Genomic DNA, 15512 nt, shown 5'->3' with positions numbered 1-15512 from the left:
CTAGACTAGCAACCCTTCCCACTTCATAGACTCAGCATGGAGCGATGTTCACACTATGGCGGGCTACCGAGGACACAGCAAAACAAAAGCCAATGGATTCCCTACTACCCAGAAGCCCCAACAGCAGCAGCCATGCCTACTTACAGACCGCTCGCGATCGATTGGTACTTTCCGATGGTTAGGTCAAGGGTATTTTCAAGACTGTTAGCCTGCGAGGTGATGTCGTTCGCCCTGCTCTCAACAACGTTGATAAGCGTAATAAAGATAGACTGTAATCGGGCTTTCGGTTAGCAGTCTCGTACTGCAGGTCCTCACGGGATGGAGCGGAACCTACGTCTAAAGCGCCCTGGACACCTCGCAAGCTGGCAGCGACCGGTTCTCCGATAATAGGGATCCTTTCCAAGAGACCCGCTTTGCCGATGAGGATGTTGAGGAGAGCCTGATAGGTCTGCACGAGTCTACGGACGGCGTTGTAGACGTCTTCGGAAGGACCGGGCTGCACGGGTTCTTGGCCATCCATTTGTGAGATCAGTGCGTTTCCGGTAGAGGCAATGTCGGCGAAGCCGGCAATGAGTTGCTTAAGCACAACAAGATATTAGTTACGGTGCTCGTTATAAAGCATGGTCCAGGCGCTTAGACCAAGGCCAAGGCGGTTACGGAATGGGGGTTTCTCACTGGAAACGGGCCCTGACCGATGACGATCAAGGGGGCGTTGAGAATAGTAATGGATTGCGCGACGGGCTGCAGGGCCACGGCCTTTGCTGTCAGGGAATCTAGCCCGTCGACGATTTGCTGCGGCGCGAGATTACCGAGCACGGTCGTAACGGTGAGAGCCATGGCTGTGACCACGGACTTGAGGATAGAGAACCGCATTTTGCTTCTATAATTTGCGAGGAGCTGAGCGCGAAGATCAGAAAGTTGGGTTGAGACTAGGTAGAAGAGGTGAGAACACGCCTGGTGATGAGGAAGTTGAAGTTCGAAAATTGGCTAGAGTGCTGGGGGCATGAGGTATGTTTTATATCTCGAGGCACGACGGACAGAGAAGCTGACTTGATGTTGTTGAAATGTGCCCTTCGAGGTTAACGGAGGCATGCTCGCGGTGTTTGGTAGTTGCCATCCTTGATCCATCCAATATCGTCTCTCACCGCCCTGTCTGATGCATTTGCATCGCACTCTAAGTGGGGTGCTACTCAACTAAGACGAAGAGGCATTCTCGGCTAGCCTGAACTTGCGGCGGATGCAACTCAAAAGGAGGAGAAAAACAAAGCAGAGATCGCCGAGGCTGAGACCGTCGTTGTGGGAGGGATGGGTTCTTGGCGTACTAGGGCGCGAGACGTGGCGGCTGAAAAAAAAAAAGACCTGTCCGCATATCAAGGCGCCGCGATATCGCCGAAAGCCCGGCTAGTGTCATGACTCGTCCTGCTGCCGATCTTCATCCAGCCGCATCGGAAACTAGGGTATTCAGCTGCCGTTGGAAACCCGGGATCTTTTTATAAGTTTTAGTCACTCCGGTCTGATACTTGGTAAATCAGTTCCAACAAAACACCGGAATAAGCGTATGTCTACGTGGAAGTATTCCAGCGGAACGGTGGATGGAGCAGAACTTTACGAAAGATATACGAAGTACTCTGCGTCTCATTAGGGCCATCACTTGAAGGAAAGGGGTAGGCAATGAAATCTCAGGTTAACTCCATCGGGCCTATTTCTCCCGCATCTGCAACACTGCCCATCGCTCATCGTCAGTGTCTTAGTGTGTGCTCGCCCTTTCCTTCACAGTTCGGGTCCAGCCCCCCAAGTGCGCAGAGTATTCGACGGACGTGCTTCCATATTGGAAGACCTGCTCCGTGCCTAGGAAATATCCTGTAAACGGTCCCCATTATACTTCTGAGAAATGATCCACGAGGGCTCAGGTCAGGCTGCAATTCGACTAGATAATGCAACGCGCTTGAACTCTGATCCAAGTCAGCGATGACGGGAACGCCACATCCGTGGCTAATCCATTTTTGTGTCTGTAACGACTCCGGCCCGTTGACATGGATCGATTGACCCCGGAAATCACTGACGCACGTTCCTGCAGGTGGGGTTGCCGTGTTCGGCGAGCTGGCGTACATCCAGAGACAAACGGCTGCTTGGTACACAGCGACAACATGAAAGTCTGCAAGCTCATCCGAGGTCAGGGAAGTGGCTGCCCTGATTATTTGGCCAGCGTGCCACACTGCACGCCTAACCGTCCGTGTTTGTCGCCAGTCTCGCAGCATGCGAGCTATTTGAGGAGACGATCTTCGAGGCCCACCGCTCGAAATATCCTCCAAGGGGAAGACCGGGGCATAGAGGTACATCGCATTAAGTTCGAGTATCAGCCTAGAAGCAGAAGGGGGTTTCAACCATTCGGCCTCACATAGTACCCTCAATTCTTCCATTAGACGGAGGATGTATTCGTCAGCACTTGGAGCGCTGTCAGCTTCATGACCAGGACCTTGGAGGGCAACGCTTCGTTGTCGATGCTGGAGGAGCATGATTGTAACCGAGTATAGAACTACTGAGAGAGCGAGTTTAGAATCCAGCAACGCCGGAAAACGATGAAACACCATGGGATTTGCCAAGCACTGATGTAGGGTGATTCCGCTCTTGGGATTCTGCGCCTGGAGCCGGAGATAATTCTGTCTCCACTCCTCAGCCGACTTTGAAAACCATAAGCATCGCGCCATCGGAAACGACGTGAAGATGTCGGTGTAGGAGAAGGGGATACCAGCGTTCCGCAGAGCCGAGTCTTCAACGCAGTGAATGAGTAGACAATAGACGAGCCTGGAGCCACATTGCCCCTTTCATCAGTAACATATAATACCCAACGACAGTTCGAAGGGGAAAACGATTCAAACGAACCTCTTCAAAGACTCCTGCTCGATCCACCTTTCCCATTTCAAGGACAGCTCCGAGTCGCTATCCTCAGCCAACGCAACGATGCTAGGATAAGAGGACTGGCAGAATCGGCCATTGTGTCGGAGCATCTGCAAGACTTCTCATGAGCTTCGGGGAATAATTCCACGTTGTCTCGGGTAAATCAGTACCGTTACTAGAGCGTACGAGATGGAAGTTGCAATCTCGGACTTCCTTTGATCACCAGACCATAACTCCGTCTGTAATTGAAGCATAAAGGCCTGGAGATATCGGAGCTTACGCGTGTTACTCGTGTCCTTGTCGGCCTACAATGTAGCCACGAATCAGTATCGATTTCCGCGGTCTCCTGCCTCCGCAAAAAAAAAAAAGTCTCGCTGTGGCCACCGACCAATTTTCGCAACTGTATCCTGACGACCTCCATCAAAGACAGGCCAAATCTGCGTGCTATGGGATTCGGCGACTTCGCAGCGCCCGCTGCGACACACGCGACGATAAATGGAATGTCACAGGTTGAAGTGCTGAAAGTTGGAATGTGTATAAATGAGGCAACCTCGCCTCGATGCCTAGTCAACAGGACACGGATAAATTTGTCCAACATCTGAACTGAGGGTAAGGTTGGCGCCGTGGAAACAATGGGGGAGGATGCTACGTAACAACTTGTTACGAGCGTCAAGATATGATCCCGGACGTCTGAGGGTACAGGCCCGGCGAGGATGTGTTCGTCGTATTCACCCAGGCCACCATCTGTCAATAGCTCTTCTTCTGAAGCCACAGACAGGTGCAATTTATTGGCTGTTGAGCCGTCTTTATCATTGTTGATTGTGTGAAGAACATGGCCTTGAATATCGACATGGTCGCCTGTTATGTCTGCTTCCCCAGTCCTGTTGTCATAACCCGTGTGCATTAATTCGGCTTGCGAGCGGACCGGCGTCATCATGGGATCTATACTGAAATTGAAGATTCTTTCAACCTGGTTGATCAGAGGAGTACTTCCGCAAAATTCAACACCATCTGGCTGAACTCCATCTTCGCAAGGTTCTGGTGGGTCCCCATTTCCAATGTCTACGCCACTGCCATTGTCGGCACTGGTGGACTCCTGGGAATGAGTCGCCACGATCTCAACAGGAGAAGAGAGCCCGGGTGTGTCTCCTAGGAGGCCATCTGGGATGATTCGATAAGACGACATATGCTGTTGTCTGTGGCCCTGTCGGACCTGGGAAGAAACAGCCCATGTCTGTGGTCTTGCGGGAGGCACATCCTCCACCGCTACGGCGTGGGGGCCGCCGTCTCCCGCAGTATTAACATCTCTTCCGCTAGTATTGTGGCGTGCCTCTTGAACCGAGATGGGGCTGAGGGGGGCTGGACACGGCAACAACAGGGAGGATTGGGAGGGTTGGAATTCGCCAGAACGTGCCCGTATGCAAGGAGTACCCTTCTTCTCACATCGCAAGCATACAGCTCGGTTGTCGCACCTGACCTTGGAGGCGGCGCAGGCCTGACATGCTTGGGATGCTCGAGGTGCAATCGTCGATAAGTGTCTCCTCTTGCGAACAGGGGGAGAGGCAGGAAGTGATTCGAAACTAAGATGATGTTGCATTAATAAACTAGATCTACTTCAGACGATGCACGGGTATTATGACACGAACGCATCGGAATTCAGTGCAGTATGGTCTCTCTTAGGGTTGCTGGCTTGAGGAGGACTAGACACAGAGTTTACGACTCCAATATCGGATACTGAGAGAGAAAATGTGTTGTTAGTCGGTAGACTCTCCGCGAGGGCACGCAATCCCCGCGGAAGAGGTGCACCACCCTCCCACCCAGGCGATTCAGTACTGGTGTACGTACAACTCTCACTCGACATGACGGACACTTTTCCAAGTGCACGGAAGGCGTTGCAATTGGTTGGTAAAACTGACGGGCGGATTGCGAAACCTTCGGGGCATGCCGAAGTTGCAAAACCCTTCTTTCCTGGCTAGAGGGGGACATTGTCTTCCTTTTCACTCTTCCCCGATGATGAGATCCCGAGACCCCACAGCGCCAAGCCCGGATCCGATTTCCCCACGAGAAACGCGGCCCCGCATTCGGCATGCCGTGGAAAGCTTATTTTTATTATAGAGTGGGTGAGTTGGATGAATAGTTGTCACCAGACGAATTTAAAGCATAGGCTCAGATAGTAAGGCGGGAAAAGTAATCTTGAAGTGTAGTCTAGGCCACCCCTACTCGTAGTCTCGTGCCCTTTCTCCTGCTGGTGCTACAGGCTTGCCGGAAATAGTTGGCCTACGCCTCACCAGATCATCCGATGCAGGGCACAGGATTCATCGCGCAATAGCAATGGCTTGCTGTATATCTTTAAGGCGCTCTACAGGCATCTATCTGACTTGCATGACAGCGGAAACCCAAGTATATCTCAGATCTGAACTTTATTTGTTCAACTGCTGCCACGATGGACGACTCGAGGCCCGCTTCCACCACGCTTCCAAGTTAGGTCTCGAGGAGATTTCGCCCTCCAATCCCAGCTTGGAGAGGAACGGGATCCACGGGAGGTGATAAAGGTCGATGAGAGAGAAATCCTATCGACGCGTTAGCTAGCGTGACCTATTTCCTCTCACTTTACACGGGGATTTCGCAGCCTGTTGCTTACATTACTAGCAAGATACTGCCGGGTGGCAAGGACCCTTTCATAGTGGTCCAGCGTGTCCGACAACGTAGCGCGGTGGGCAGCCACAGCATCAGCGTCGGCATCGCCCCGGCGCATAAACCTGATTGCAATCAAACATCAATTCTTCCGACCTACGACGCTATGCATTCTCCGGTGCCTGCTCACTTCTTGAAGATATTCTCATACGCCAATCCCGAGATGGATGGGTCAAAGTAGGAGAATTCGACACTGGCGGCCTGCTCGTAGGTCCCGATCTCTGCAGCCGAGCCGTGTCGCGCCGCGTCAAGGCCATGCTGCTTGCCGTACTTGGCGACAAGGTACTGGCAGATGGCCCTGGACTCGAAGAGGCGAATTTCTCCGTCATCTAAAACGGGGATACGCCCGAATGGGTGGAAGTCTTTGATGTAGTCGGGAGCCTATGGAGTGGTTGTCGGTAAATAGCATCCATCCGGGGAAGACTCGTTCGCACTCAAATGAGACAGGATCCAGTTGGACTCACCTTCTGTTCTCCCTTTTGCATGTTCACCTCGCTCAGCTCATAGTCGAGGCCAAGCTCGATGAGGACGCTGACAACACGCTGCGTGCATGTCGACAGCATAGAACCGTACACTTTGATAGCCATTGTGAGATTGATATTTCTGAGAGGTCTTCTGCGGGATGATCAAGGCGCCTTAGCTCGTCCAAAATACTAACGATAAACAAGGAGGAATAGTTACAGAGGTAATGGAAAATAACAAAAACTGCCAGTTTTAACGCCCACCAAAGCACAGATTTATAATCTACATTTATAATCAACATCTGTCTCTATGTTTTCTCCGGTGCCGGAACTAAACTAGAATCGATGCGCGTCCAATTGATGAGACGCTGAACGTACGACAAGCGGTTCCGTGACGTCGGGATGTGGGGTGAACAGGGGCGGGCGGGACGTCGGAAGTTTGGGACCAGGGGTTGGGATCTGAATACCTATTTGGGAATGATGCCTCGGCTTGCCGAGATACTGAAGCTCAGACGCAGAAGGCGGAGTAGCGAATCCATATGGACCGGGATGTGGATGAAGTCATGCATGGCCTGGTCGCTAGATCTTGTCACTGATCTCGGCCGACTCGCGTGTAATCAGTCTGCATTTATAATGGCCCTGGACATCGACAGGATCTCCTGAAATCCGTTTCATCTTGAACAACTATTGCTCTTGGTTGCTTCAAGAATACCCCCTTGAATCCCCATCGCCCACACATCACCATATTAGTAAACCCATATCAGTAACAAAAGATTGTCACATCGCCCTTGCCAAGATGGCTACCTCTAACGGACATGGAGCCCCCCGCCAGGTAGATGACACTATTCCCCTGGCGCAGTCGAAGAGGACGCTTTTCGAGTTTGGGGAATTCGACCACTCTGCGATTCCGCTGGAGAAGGAAGAATGGCCAGTGATCATCGTAGGCTCCAGCATGGTAGGCATGACCTTGGGAGTCCTCCTCGGCTACCATGGGTGAGACAGCTCTGATTGAAAATCTTGAATCTTATTAACTCTTCTTTATTTCGCAATGGATTGTTGCTAAACACGAGACCATATGGTAGGATCAAGTCAGTGTCTTTTGACCGTCATCCGTCAACTGCCATCCACCCCCGAGCAGCCCTGTTCCTCCTCCGGTCCGTCGAGATCTTTCGCCAGCTCGGCCTCGAAGACCATTTCCGGGAGAACAGTGCCCTGAACTTCGACCTCGACGCCGGCATGATCATCGTCGAGAAACTGGTGGGCGGCAAAACGCTCGCAACCATGCAGGAGAGCGACCCTGTCAAAGTCGCCGAGGTCACCCCCTCCGTGCGCCTCTGGCTGACACAAAACATGTTTGAGCCTCTGCTGCGCGAGAGCGCCAAGGACTTTGGCGCGGTTCAGGAGTTCAAACAGACCGTTGTCCATTACGAGGAGCTGGACGACGGGGTCATCGTTGTGGTACAGGACGTTTCGACCAAGACGTACAGGAAGTTTAAGACGAAGTACCTTGTCTCGTGCGACGGTAACCGGAGTGCGACACGGAGGAAGGAAGGGATCAACTGGAGCGGCCCAGGGGTCGTCGGCGAGTATATTTCCATTAACTTCAAGGCCGACCTGACGCCGTATTTGGGCACCCGTGCGAAGCATGGTGTGACTTACATCTCCAACACCGATATCGACGCCGGGTTCCGGCTCGAGGACAGCGGCAAGGCCGGATTCATGATCGTGTCTCGCGCTGGTGAGAAGGACCGTTTCCCACCGGACTCGGTGAGCGGTCGCGAGGCGAAGAAGTACTTCAAGCAGGCCAGTGGAATCGAGGACGACATTGATATCGAGGTTGAGTCCATTTCTTACTGGTCAGTGGCGGGGTTCAACAGTGACCGCTTCGCGAGCAAGAATGGCAGGGTTCTCATCGCTGGAGACGCCGCCCATGTTATGCCGCCTACTGGAGGCATGGGTGGTAACACTGGCCTTCAGGCAAGTACACACGAATAAAATTGTCATTGTGGTTTGTGGAAAGTCCTAACATTGCTATTCAAAGGATATCCACAACCTTGCTTGGAAACTCGCCTACGTCATTGATGGGAAAGCAACCCCTAGACTCCTCCGTACTTACAACACCGAGAGGCAACCGGTGGTGGGAGCTACCATGACCCAAGCGTATTCCAGACTTCAGAATCGCGTCTTGCGCCAGAAGGCGGACGAACCAGAACTACCCGACATCACCTGCGAGATCGGCTACCGATATCTCTCCGGCGCAATCGTTCGAGGCAAATATATGCCAGGAGAAGACCAACTTTGGGAGGACCCTTACGCTCCTCTCACGATTGCTGGGTCCCGGTTCCCGCATGTGGCTCTCGTTGACTCGGCGGACCAAACTCGGCGCATTTCGTCCCTTGACTTGGTCAAGACGAACTTTCTTATGTTCGCCGCTGACCCTGCGTCTCTGTGGGTCGAAGCAATCAAGGCCATCCGGCCAGATATTGACGCATATATCTTGAACGAATCGTCAACTCCTTGGACGGACACTGAAGGGAAGCTTAGGCGGGTGTGTAAGCTTGAGGATGGTGAGGCACTACTGGTGCGGCCGGATGGATTCATAGCTTGGAGGGCGGAGAAGCGAGACAGCGGCCATAGCAGTGCACTGAAGGGCATTCTTAGGCAGATATTGGGCGTATAGTGTTTCTTGTTCAAAGGCATACGTGTGGTTGTGTTTAGGCGGGGTAGAGACTGTCAGAATGCTTCAGATGACCGTTCAGATTCTCATAGGGTTATGAAAAGAAGGTGCTCTCAGTGTTGCTGGTAATTAGAGAGCTTTGTCTTTCACCTACTCCTAAGATAATACGTACTCAAATGACGGTCTATCTTTGGGCTCGCAGAGAAAGCATAGCCAGGTCTGCTGCCCCCACAGCCCCCAGATAATAACCGTGCTGTTGATTCATCCCAAAAGCAGCCACAGGTTTCACATGAGACGAGCAGAAAACGAAACGGGGAAAGCCTGGCAGAACCCTCCGTCGAAAATGGCCACTCACCCCCTTGGTAGGATTCATCGATACCTTTCTTCGGCACATGCCTTGCGCATCAGCGCAGTCAGTCGGGGTTTAACCAATTACTACACCGCATGCATCCACGCACGATATCCATCAACCAAATCGGCCTTGAGACATGGAGCGTTTCACCCCGGCAACACCGCTTGAAATTCTGTGCTGATGCACCTTTCCCTGGGTTTCCCTTGTCAGAGAAGTGCCCCGACGGCCAAGAACATAGCGTTAATGCCTTACCTGAGTCACCTCCGAGAGTCAGAAAAGCCAACAGGCGTCAAGTTTGTATTTAGCGCCTGAATTCGTGACCTCGGTAGGATACTAGGGCAATCTCCTCCTTACCTTCATGTGTTCCCCCGTCATGTCATCGGGTCTGTAGAGTGTGTGATTATGTGGACACAACGGAGGCCAGCATTGCAGAGAGTTTAAGCTGCATCTCGATCAGGGGGAGGGACGGTCCTGTATTAGTTTTGTGCGCTTGACATAATGTCCAAGATCGGCAGAGCAAGGACAAATAGGCGTTTTCTCGCTTTCACGATAATGCATACCAGTTTCAAGCAGAGGACACGACGTAAGTTTGGTCAAGTATAAGCACCTCAGAACTGGTTGCTTCCCATGTTCCAGCGAAGTCGGCGGAGAGCGAGGATGACTAGAAACGGGTGTTCCTATGTAGCTAGGTGCTATATACCAGCGTCAAACTCCAGGCACCGAATCACGACGTCTTAAACAGAGACCAAGTCCTCGACAAAATTCCCATCCCGATGCCCATATAATTTCAGGGAGGCTGAGGGATTTGTCTACCCCTATCTGTCGAAGTTTCACTGGCTTCCTTGGCTTTATCATCCCACAATGTGGTGATCGTCATCGCCTGAGCGACTGTACAGGTACAAAGTCTCCAAAGAATCCGGCACCGCTTCCAAAAGCTTTAAAGGCGGACATTTCCGTCCTGGCCCTAACGGACCTGTTTCACTACCTGAAAATTCGGGGCCAACCAGGATCTGGCGAGGGATACTAAGATGCTTCAGCTGATGCAAATCCTTAAGCGGGCCAATCCTTCCGTTCTGGCGTATCTCCGGCTCGTCCGACCCACTAAATTCGTCGTCATATACCGGATAATCAAAATCCATATCGACGGTCTCGAGCCGCTTTCCATTGACCCGGAGTTCTTGGCCCAAGGCCTCATAATCGAGCCCCGAAGCTGACACTATCACCTCCACCCGCAAGGTTTTTAGTTCGGGGCAGTGTGAGAGGAGGCTGCTTATCCCGCTGACCCTAATATATACAGCTTCAAGATGGACATGTCGAAGGCCGGAGGAGACGTCTGGCATGACAAACTCATGCAAGCCGTCTTCTTGTACCCAAGAAATTTGAGACCCGCGAAATGTCTCCAAAGCCGGGAGAGAGAAAACTTCCTTGACACTGCCGACCGAGAGAGCGTACGGCGCATCCGCAGCGGGTTTCACGCATATCTCCCTTAAACAAGCAAAGCGTTTCGCAGGCATCGATGGACCCTGCGCTGCTTGAGAGCCAGAGTACGGCTGTGCGTCGATTGCGCTCCGGAAGACAGCGGAGATGAGAGAGGATCGGGCGGGAATACCAAGGATGAGAAGCTCTATATTCGGAGTGAGCGCCACGAGGAACGCAGCTGCCGCGTCACTGCGCCTGTCAGCGGGAGTACCAGACCAGTGTTGTCCAATTTCCTCCGGCAACTCGAGGCGGGAACGAGCTGCCGCGAGGGCGTTTTGCATGATGTCGTCGGGCCATGGAATTGCGGAGGGAAACGATATATGAAGTTTCCTCACCGTCCTAGCGAGAACGACCTGTTGGCCGAGCGTTCGCATGAGTAGCCCCCATGCAGTAGATTGTGTCACCAATAGTGTCTGGTAGATCAGAGGCTGGGCAAGGGCATGAAAGCGTTTTGAGACGCGAGAAATATTGCAGAGGGTGCCGGTCAACTTTGGCGACGACCCATACCTAGAGTGAGATGGGTAAACACGCTTCCGCCATGTCTGATCAAACGCGTACTGGGGCTGGAGAGTGGAGAAAACGAGTAACCAGATCTCGTTGGGGATATCATCAATTCGCGTGCAAGAAGAGTCCGACATGGTTCTATTAGCAAACTGGTCGATTAGATTTGCCAGGTTTCCCTCCCCTGAGAAAGTACAAGGTGAGGAGTTGCCAAATCGACGTGAAGTTAATGTGAATCGACGTTGATGCCAGAATTACTGAGCCCCAAGTCCCGTGCCGAAGTCGGGCTAGTCCCTACAGTCGACGAAAGTAGTTGCTAAGAACAGCTATCGTCTCCCCATTTCCGGTGATCCAGGAATTATCAAGGAAATTAAATTGACTGAATTTGCTGTCCGCGGTTGGAGCATATAATTTCAGCTATCCGTGCCATATTTGGCCCACTTTTCCCCGCATATAAGAATTCTTGCTCTCCAGGACGATGCAGTTTACCTGTGTATGCGAGAGGTCATTGACTCTTTCAACTCGATGGAACAGGATGTCTACGTCCGATATTGTGTCTGGAAAGTGGGTTTAGAAACCGATCCACGTAACTCCGCTATCAATGGAATTGCTTATGCTGTGCATACATACATGGCAACTATAGCCGCCGTGGTCCAGCCGACCTTTGCTCACCCTGGCTCAGACTGGAGCAGGAGCCTGCCACGTCTGAAGAAGGAAATGGGATTTTTTTTACGAGTAGATATGGGGGCATGTAAGGGCTGTCATGTGTCATCGTTCCACGTTGGGCGACTAGGCTACCTTCGAGAATAGTCTTTTTAGTCGTGACATGGGTGACCGCGCCGCTTTTCGCCGCTTTTCCTCTTCTCGTTTTGCTTCTTCGATAATCTTTTGGTCTTTTGCTTTCCTCTTCTCCAACACTTCACGAGCTACCTCTCTGAATACTTCATCCACACCTTCGCCTGTCCGAGGACACACCACCGTAACCTTTACGCCGAGTTGGTTGGCGAAGTCATAACCCTTCTCAGCCTTTCTTTGCCATTCTTCTTCCCTTTTCTTCCTCTCCTCGCTGCTGAGCACTTCGGGTTCAATCTCTGGATCCCCGTACCTGGGGATGCGGATGTTCCAAGGAACCTCAATATCCTTCATGATAGCTACTCTTTCAACGATATGGCCGCCAACATCCGAGCCAGGGAGGGACTTGACTGTGTCCAATCTAAATTCCCGGGTCTCCTCCACAGCGATCGGATTTTCCGGGGCGATGACTGAGATCATGGCATCCGCAGGTCCGACGGTGGCAAAGAAATTGCCGTAGCTGGCATTGGCAGAGAGACGGCAGAGGTCGACGATTACTTTTGTGTCCTCCAGATCGATAAGCTTTCGATCCGACTCACCGGCATCGGTCGGGTCGTAGGAATTGTCGAAGATTCCGTGGACGAACTAATTCTAGTTTCAGCGCTTGCGAACCGAGGGCGTTCTTCAGAGAAAGGCACTCGAGGATCATAGCAAACCTACCCGTCGGATCAAGGTTGTTCGGCCGGAGCGGACACCCCCAAGGATGAAAATACGTACTTCTTGCGGCCTGGGCATCGGTGTGTGCTGAGACGATATTCTTCTGAATGATAGCTTTACCGGAGATGGGGGGGAGGCCAAGGAAGGGAGCACCCCTCTTTTCATCGAATCATGACGGCGTTGCATCCTGGTGATTAAATATCTGCAATTCTCGCAGCATAAAACAGCCGTTTTTAGGTTACTATATATAGAAGCTCCTATGAATTATTTGGTAATCTATTTTCTTTCCAATACACAGTTAGAAAGATTTTTTTAAGTAATAAGAGAATAAATATCGGAAAAAAATATTGAATTTGGCGATTAACAGGTCTGTCTGTTTTACTGATTTAAAATAATAATACTTATGAAATATCAATGGGTTCCCTTCGTGAATTGCGCAGACCTTAACGAGCCTGAAAATCATGAACTTGGGATAGCAATTCGACCTAAATTTTGTCTCACGGGTCCGGTAAACGATCTGCAGTTCAGTGATAATTGGGTTCATTAACAGCTGGGCAGTAACGGCGTTTAGAGAATGGTGAGAATAACATCATGTATATTAAAAGAAAACAAATAAAACACCCCAAATTTAGTCTGAATCTACCCAAGGCCTCGTCTCTAAGTACAACAAGAGTGTGTTCCTCCCGATGATAAAGCCCGGATATTCGGCCCAACCGTACGCCTATGGGAAGACTTCCTATTTATATCAATCTTCTCGCCCTTCAAGGCTTCCAACGGAAAGCCGGATGCTTCCAGTCCAGGTCTTGGATCTGTTGCTGCGACATCCCGCTCAGCTCCGCGTCAATATTCCGGTTATCCCTCTTCTTGTTATCCCTCTTCATCCAGATCAAAGTGAAGACACTGAGTATCAGAATGGTGCCGGAGGTGGCCAAATTAAGACCGTTTCCAATATGATAATCGGGGCCGTCCCAAGGAAGGAATGACCAAGCTGAAACAAGGCCGCCGATGTTGCCCATCATCACGTTCATACCAATGGCCGCGCTGCGAGCGGTGTCACTGACAACGTTCGCCGAGACTTGAGCGTTGGTCAGAGGACCGAAAGCGAACATGGAAGACGCGATGAGGAAGGTGGCACCGTAGCGGACAGACTGGTCATAGGATCCTAGGAACATGCTGTAGCCGATCATGCAAATGGGTGCGCAGATAATGAAGAAGATCTGGCGCCTGTCCATGCGCCAACTGAAGAGAGGGAACAGGACGGTGAAGAAGGCGCCGACGGCGTACGGAGGGACTGTCCATAGTTGCTGCTGGATGGTAGTCTTCTCCTTGTAGATGCTCTTCACAATGGTTGGCAGGAAGAAGCCTAGACCTTGGACGGTAACGTTATCGAATAGGAAGACCAAGGAAGTGCTGAGGGTGACGGGGGATAGGATGCCTCGCTTAAGCTTGATTTTATCCATCTTATCCAGCACCTCCGTGGTACCAACACGCTCAGACTTGACTCGAGCAATCGCGAGCTCCTTTTCGGTCTGGTTCAGCCACCGGGCCGTTTCGGGACGATCGGTGAGTGTCGCGAAGCTGATCAAAGCGAGGCCGATGGTGATGATGCCTTCAATAGCGAAGATCATGCGCCAGCGGTGCAATCCGCCGAAATGATCTAGAGACAGAATCGCCGAAGCCAAAAGGCCGCCAAACGCGCCAGCAAGAGGCGCCATGACGATATAGAGCGAGAGACGGAACACGAGCTCAGAACGACGATACCAACGGGAGAGATAATAGGCGATTCCGGGCAGCATGCCAGCTTCGAAGATGCCAAGAATGAAGCGCACGACGGCAGCTTGTGGGATGGTCTTCACGAACGCCGTACCCAGCGATGCTATTCCGAAAAGAAGCGTTACGATGGGGATAAACCAACCCGGACCCATCCATTTGCAGACGATATTGGAGGGGATCTCGAAGACGATGTAGGAGACGTAAAAGGCGGTGATAATGATGTTATAGTCGTAGCCCTTCATTTTGAGGTCGGTATCGAGGCCGGCGATCTTCGCGTTGCCTGTGAAGGTAGGATCGGTGGTTAGCAACAGTCTGCCGATTGCCGTCATCTTGGCAACGAGGGGATTTTATCTTCTTACCGATATTGGCGCGATCAATAAAGCAGAAGAGGTACAGCAGCGCTACTGTTGGGACGACGTAAAGATCGATCTTCCACCGTAAACGACGCTCGGCGACGGGGTCGATATAGACGAGAGACTGGCCATATCTGTGAAAACGGTTGGCTTAAGCTGAACAACGAAACAATTGAACGGTTTCGACGAGAAGGAGCATACTTGTCTGTCGCAGCCTGGCCACTCTCCGCGGCGGTCCGCAAAGTGGAATCCTTGAGGGCCTCGATATTGTCATCGGTCCTCTCAATGGATTCTACTGTTGGCTTCATGTGGGTCATGTTGGGCGGTGGGTTGAGCTCTTTGCCCAGTGGAATAGAGACGCAGCTCGTTTCAAACGCGACTTGGTGATGAGGAGTGCGCTTGATGGCGGATTGAGACCTTGAAGCGAACGCGTCGATGCGAAACGAAACAGAAACGGAGTTATTTATACAAGGTTGATCAGCGTCGAGCACGTCAATTTGCCGATCCTTATCGCCGGGTCGTCCCCTCCCAAATCCTACCTACGCTTCGCTTCGTAGCGTCCTCACCCTCGTCCAAGGAGGAAGGGAAAAGGCGTAAGAATTTGTACCTGATGATCCATGCACGCCCACCGTTTCATTGGTTATCTTGAGTATTAAGGCGCGTCATTAGCAGTGTAGAAGCTCGCTCGGTACAACGTGTCGGCACTTATCCAACTTCGCACTCACTTCGTAGATATTGGGTACTCTATCCAAAGATATTTCTCGCAATTTTTCTGGGGTCCCCGTGGGGAATAGCCAAACAGGGAACCGGGCAAG

The 15512-nt window shown here is 51.7% G+C and overlaps 5 protein-coding genes and 1 pseudogene across 5 annotated transcripts; 1 reads left to right on the top strand and 5 right to left on the bottom strand.

Moving 5' to 3' along the window:
* Positions 1–140: 140 nt before the first annotated feature.
* Positions 141–873, bottom strand: SAPIO_CDS2369 (uncharacterized protein; the record flags this gene model as incomplete). Its single annotated transcript, XM_016785406.1, has 3 exons — positions 141–269; positions 335–577; positions 676–873. The coding sequence occupies 3 exons, from the start codon at positions 871–873 to the stop codon at positions 141–143; spliced, it is 570 nt and encodes a 189-aa protein (XP_016644782.1).
* Positions 874–5318: 4445 nt separating this feature from the next.
* On the bottom strand, positions 5319–6179 carry SAPIO_CDS2368 (uncharacterized protein; the record flags this gene model as incomplete). The annotated part of the gene is made up of 4 exons (XM_016785405.1): positions 5319–5468; positions 5540–5657; positions 5723–5973; positions 6057–6179. The coding sequence occupies 4 exons, from the start codon at positions 6177–6179 to the stop codon at positions 5319–5321; spliced, it is 642 nt and encodes a 213-aa protein (XP_016644781.1).
* Positions 6180–6849: 670 nt separating this feature from the next.
* On the top strand, positions 6850–8733 carry SAPIO_CDS2367 (uncharacterized protein; the record flags this gene model as incomplete). The annotated part of the gene is made up of 3 exons (XM_016785404.1): positions 6850–7046; positions 7136–7958; positions 8095–8733. 3 exons carry the CDS (start codon positions 6850–6852, stop codon positions 8731–8733), a joined length of 1659 nt encoding a protein of 552 aa, XP_016644780.1.
* A 1200-nt stretch (positions 8734–9933) lies between these two features.
* Positions 9934–11199, bottom strand: SAPIO_CDS2366 (annotated as a pseudogene; the record flags this gene model as incomplete).
* Positions 11200–11851: 652 nt separating this feature from the next.
* Positions 11852–12649, bottom strand: SAPIO_CDS2365 (uncharacterized protein; the record flags this gene model as incomplete). Its single annotated transcript, XM_016785403.1, has 2 exons — positions 11852–12499; positions 12632–12649. 2 exons carry the CDS (start codon positions 12647–12649, stop codon positions 11852–11854), a joined length of 666 nt encoding a protein of 221 aa, XP_016644779.1.
* Positions 12650–13332: 683 nt separating this feature from the next.
* On the bottom strand, positions 13333–15014 carry SAPIO_CDS2364 (uncharacterized protein; the record flags this gene model as incomplete). Its single annotated transcript, XM_016785402.1, has 3 exons — positions 13333–14624; positions 14704–14831; positions 14899–15014. 3 exons carry the CDS (start codon positions 15012–15014, stop codon positions 13333–13335), a joined length of 1536 nt encoding a protein of 511 aa, XP_016644778.1.
* Between the last annotated feature and the right edge of the window lie 498 nt (positions 15015–15512).

The sequence above is a fragment of the Scedosporium apiospermum genome, assembly GCF_000732125.1.
Source record: "Scedosporium apiospermum strain IHEM 14462 chromosome Unknown SEQ_SAPIO_0086, whole genome shotgun sequence".
Lineage (NCBI taxonomy): Eukaryota > Fungi > Ascomycota > Sordariomycetes > Microascales > Microascaceae > Scedosporium > Scedosporium apiospermum.
The sequence above is the reverse complement of the archived record's forward strand: the minus strand, read 5'-3'. Positions and strand labels throughout refer to the sequence as shown.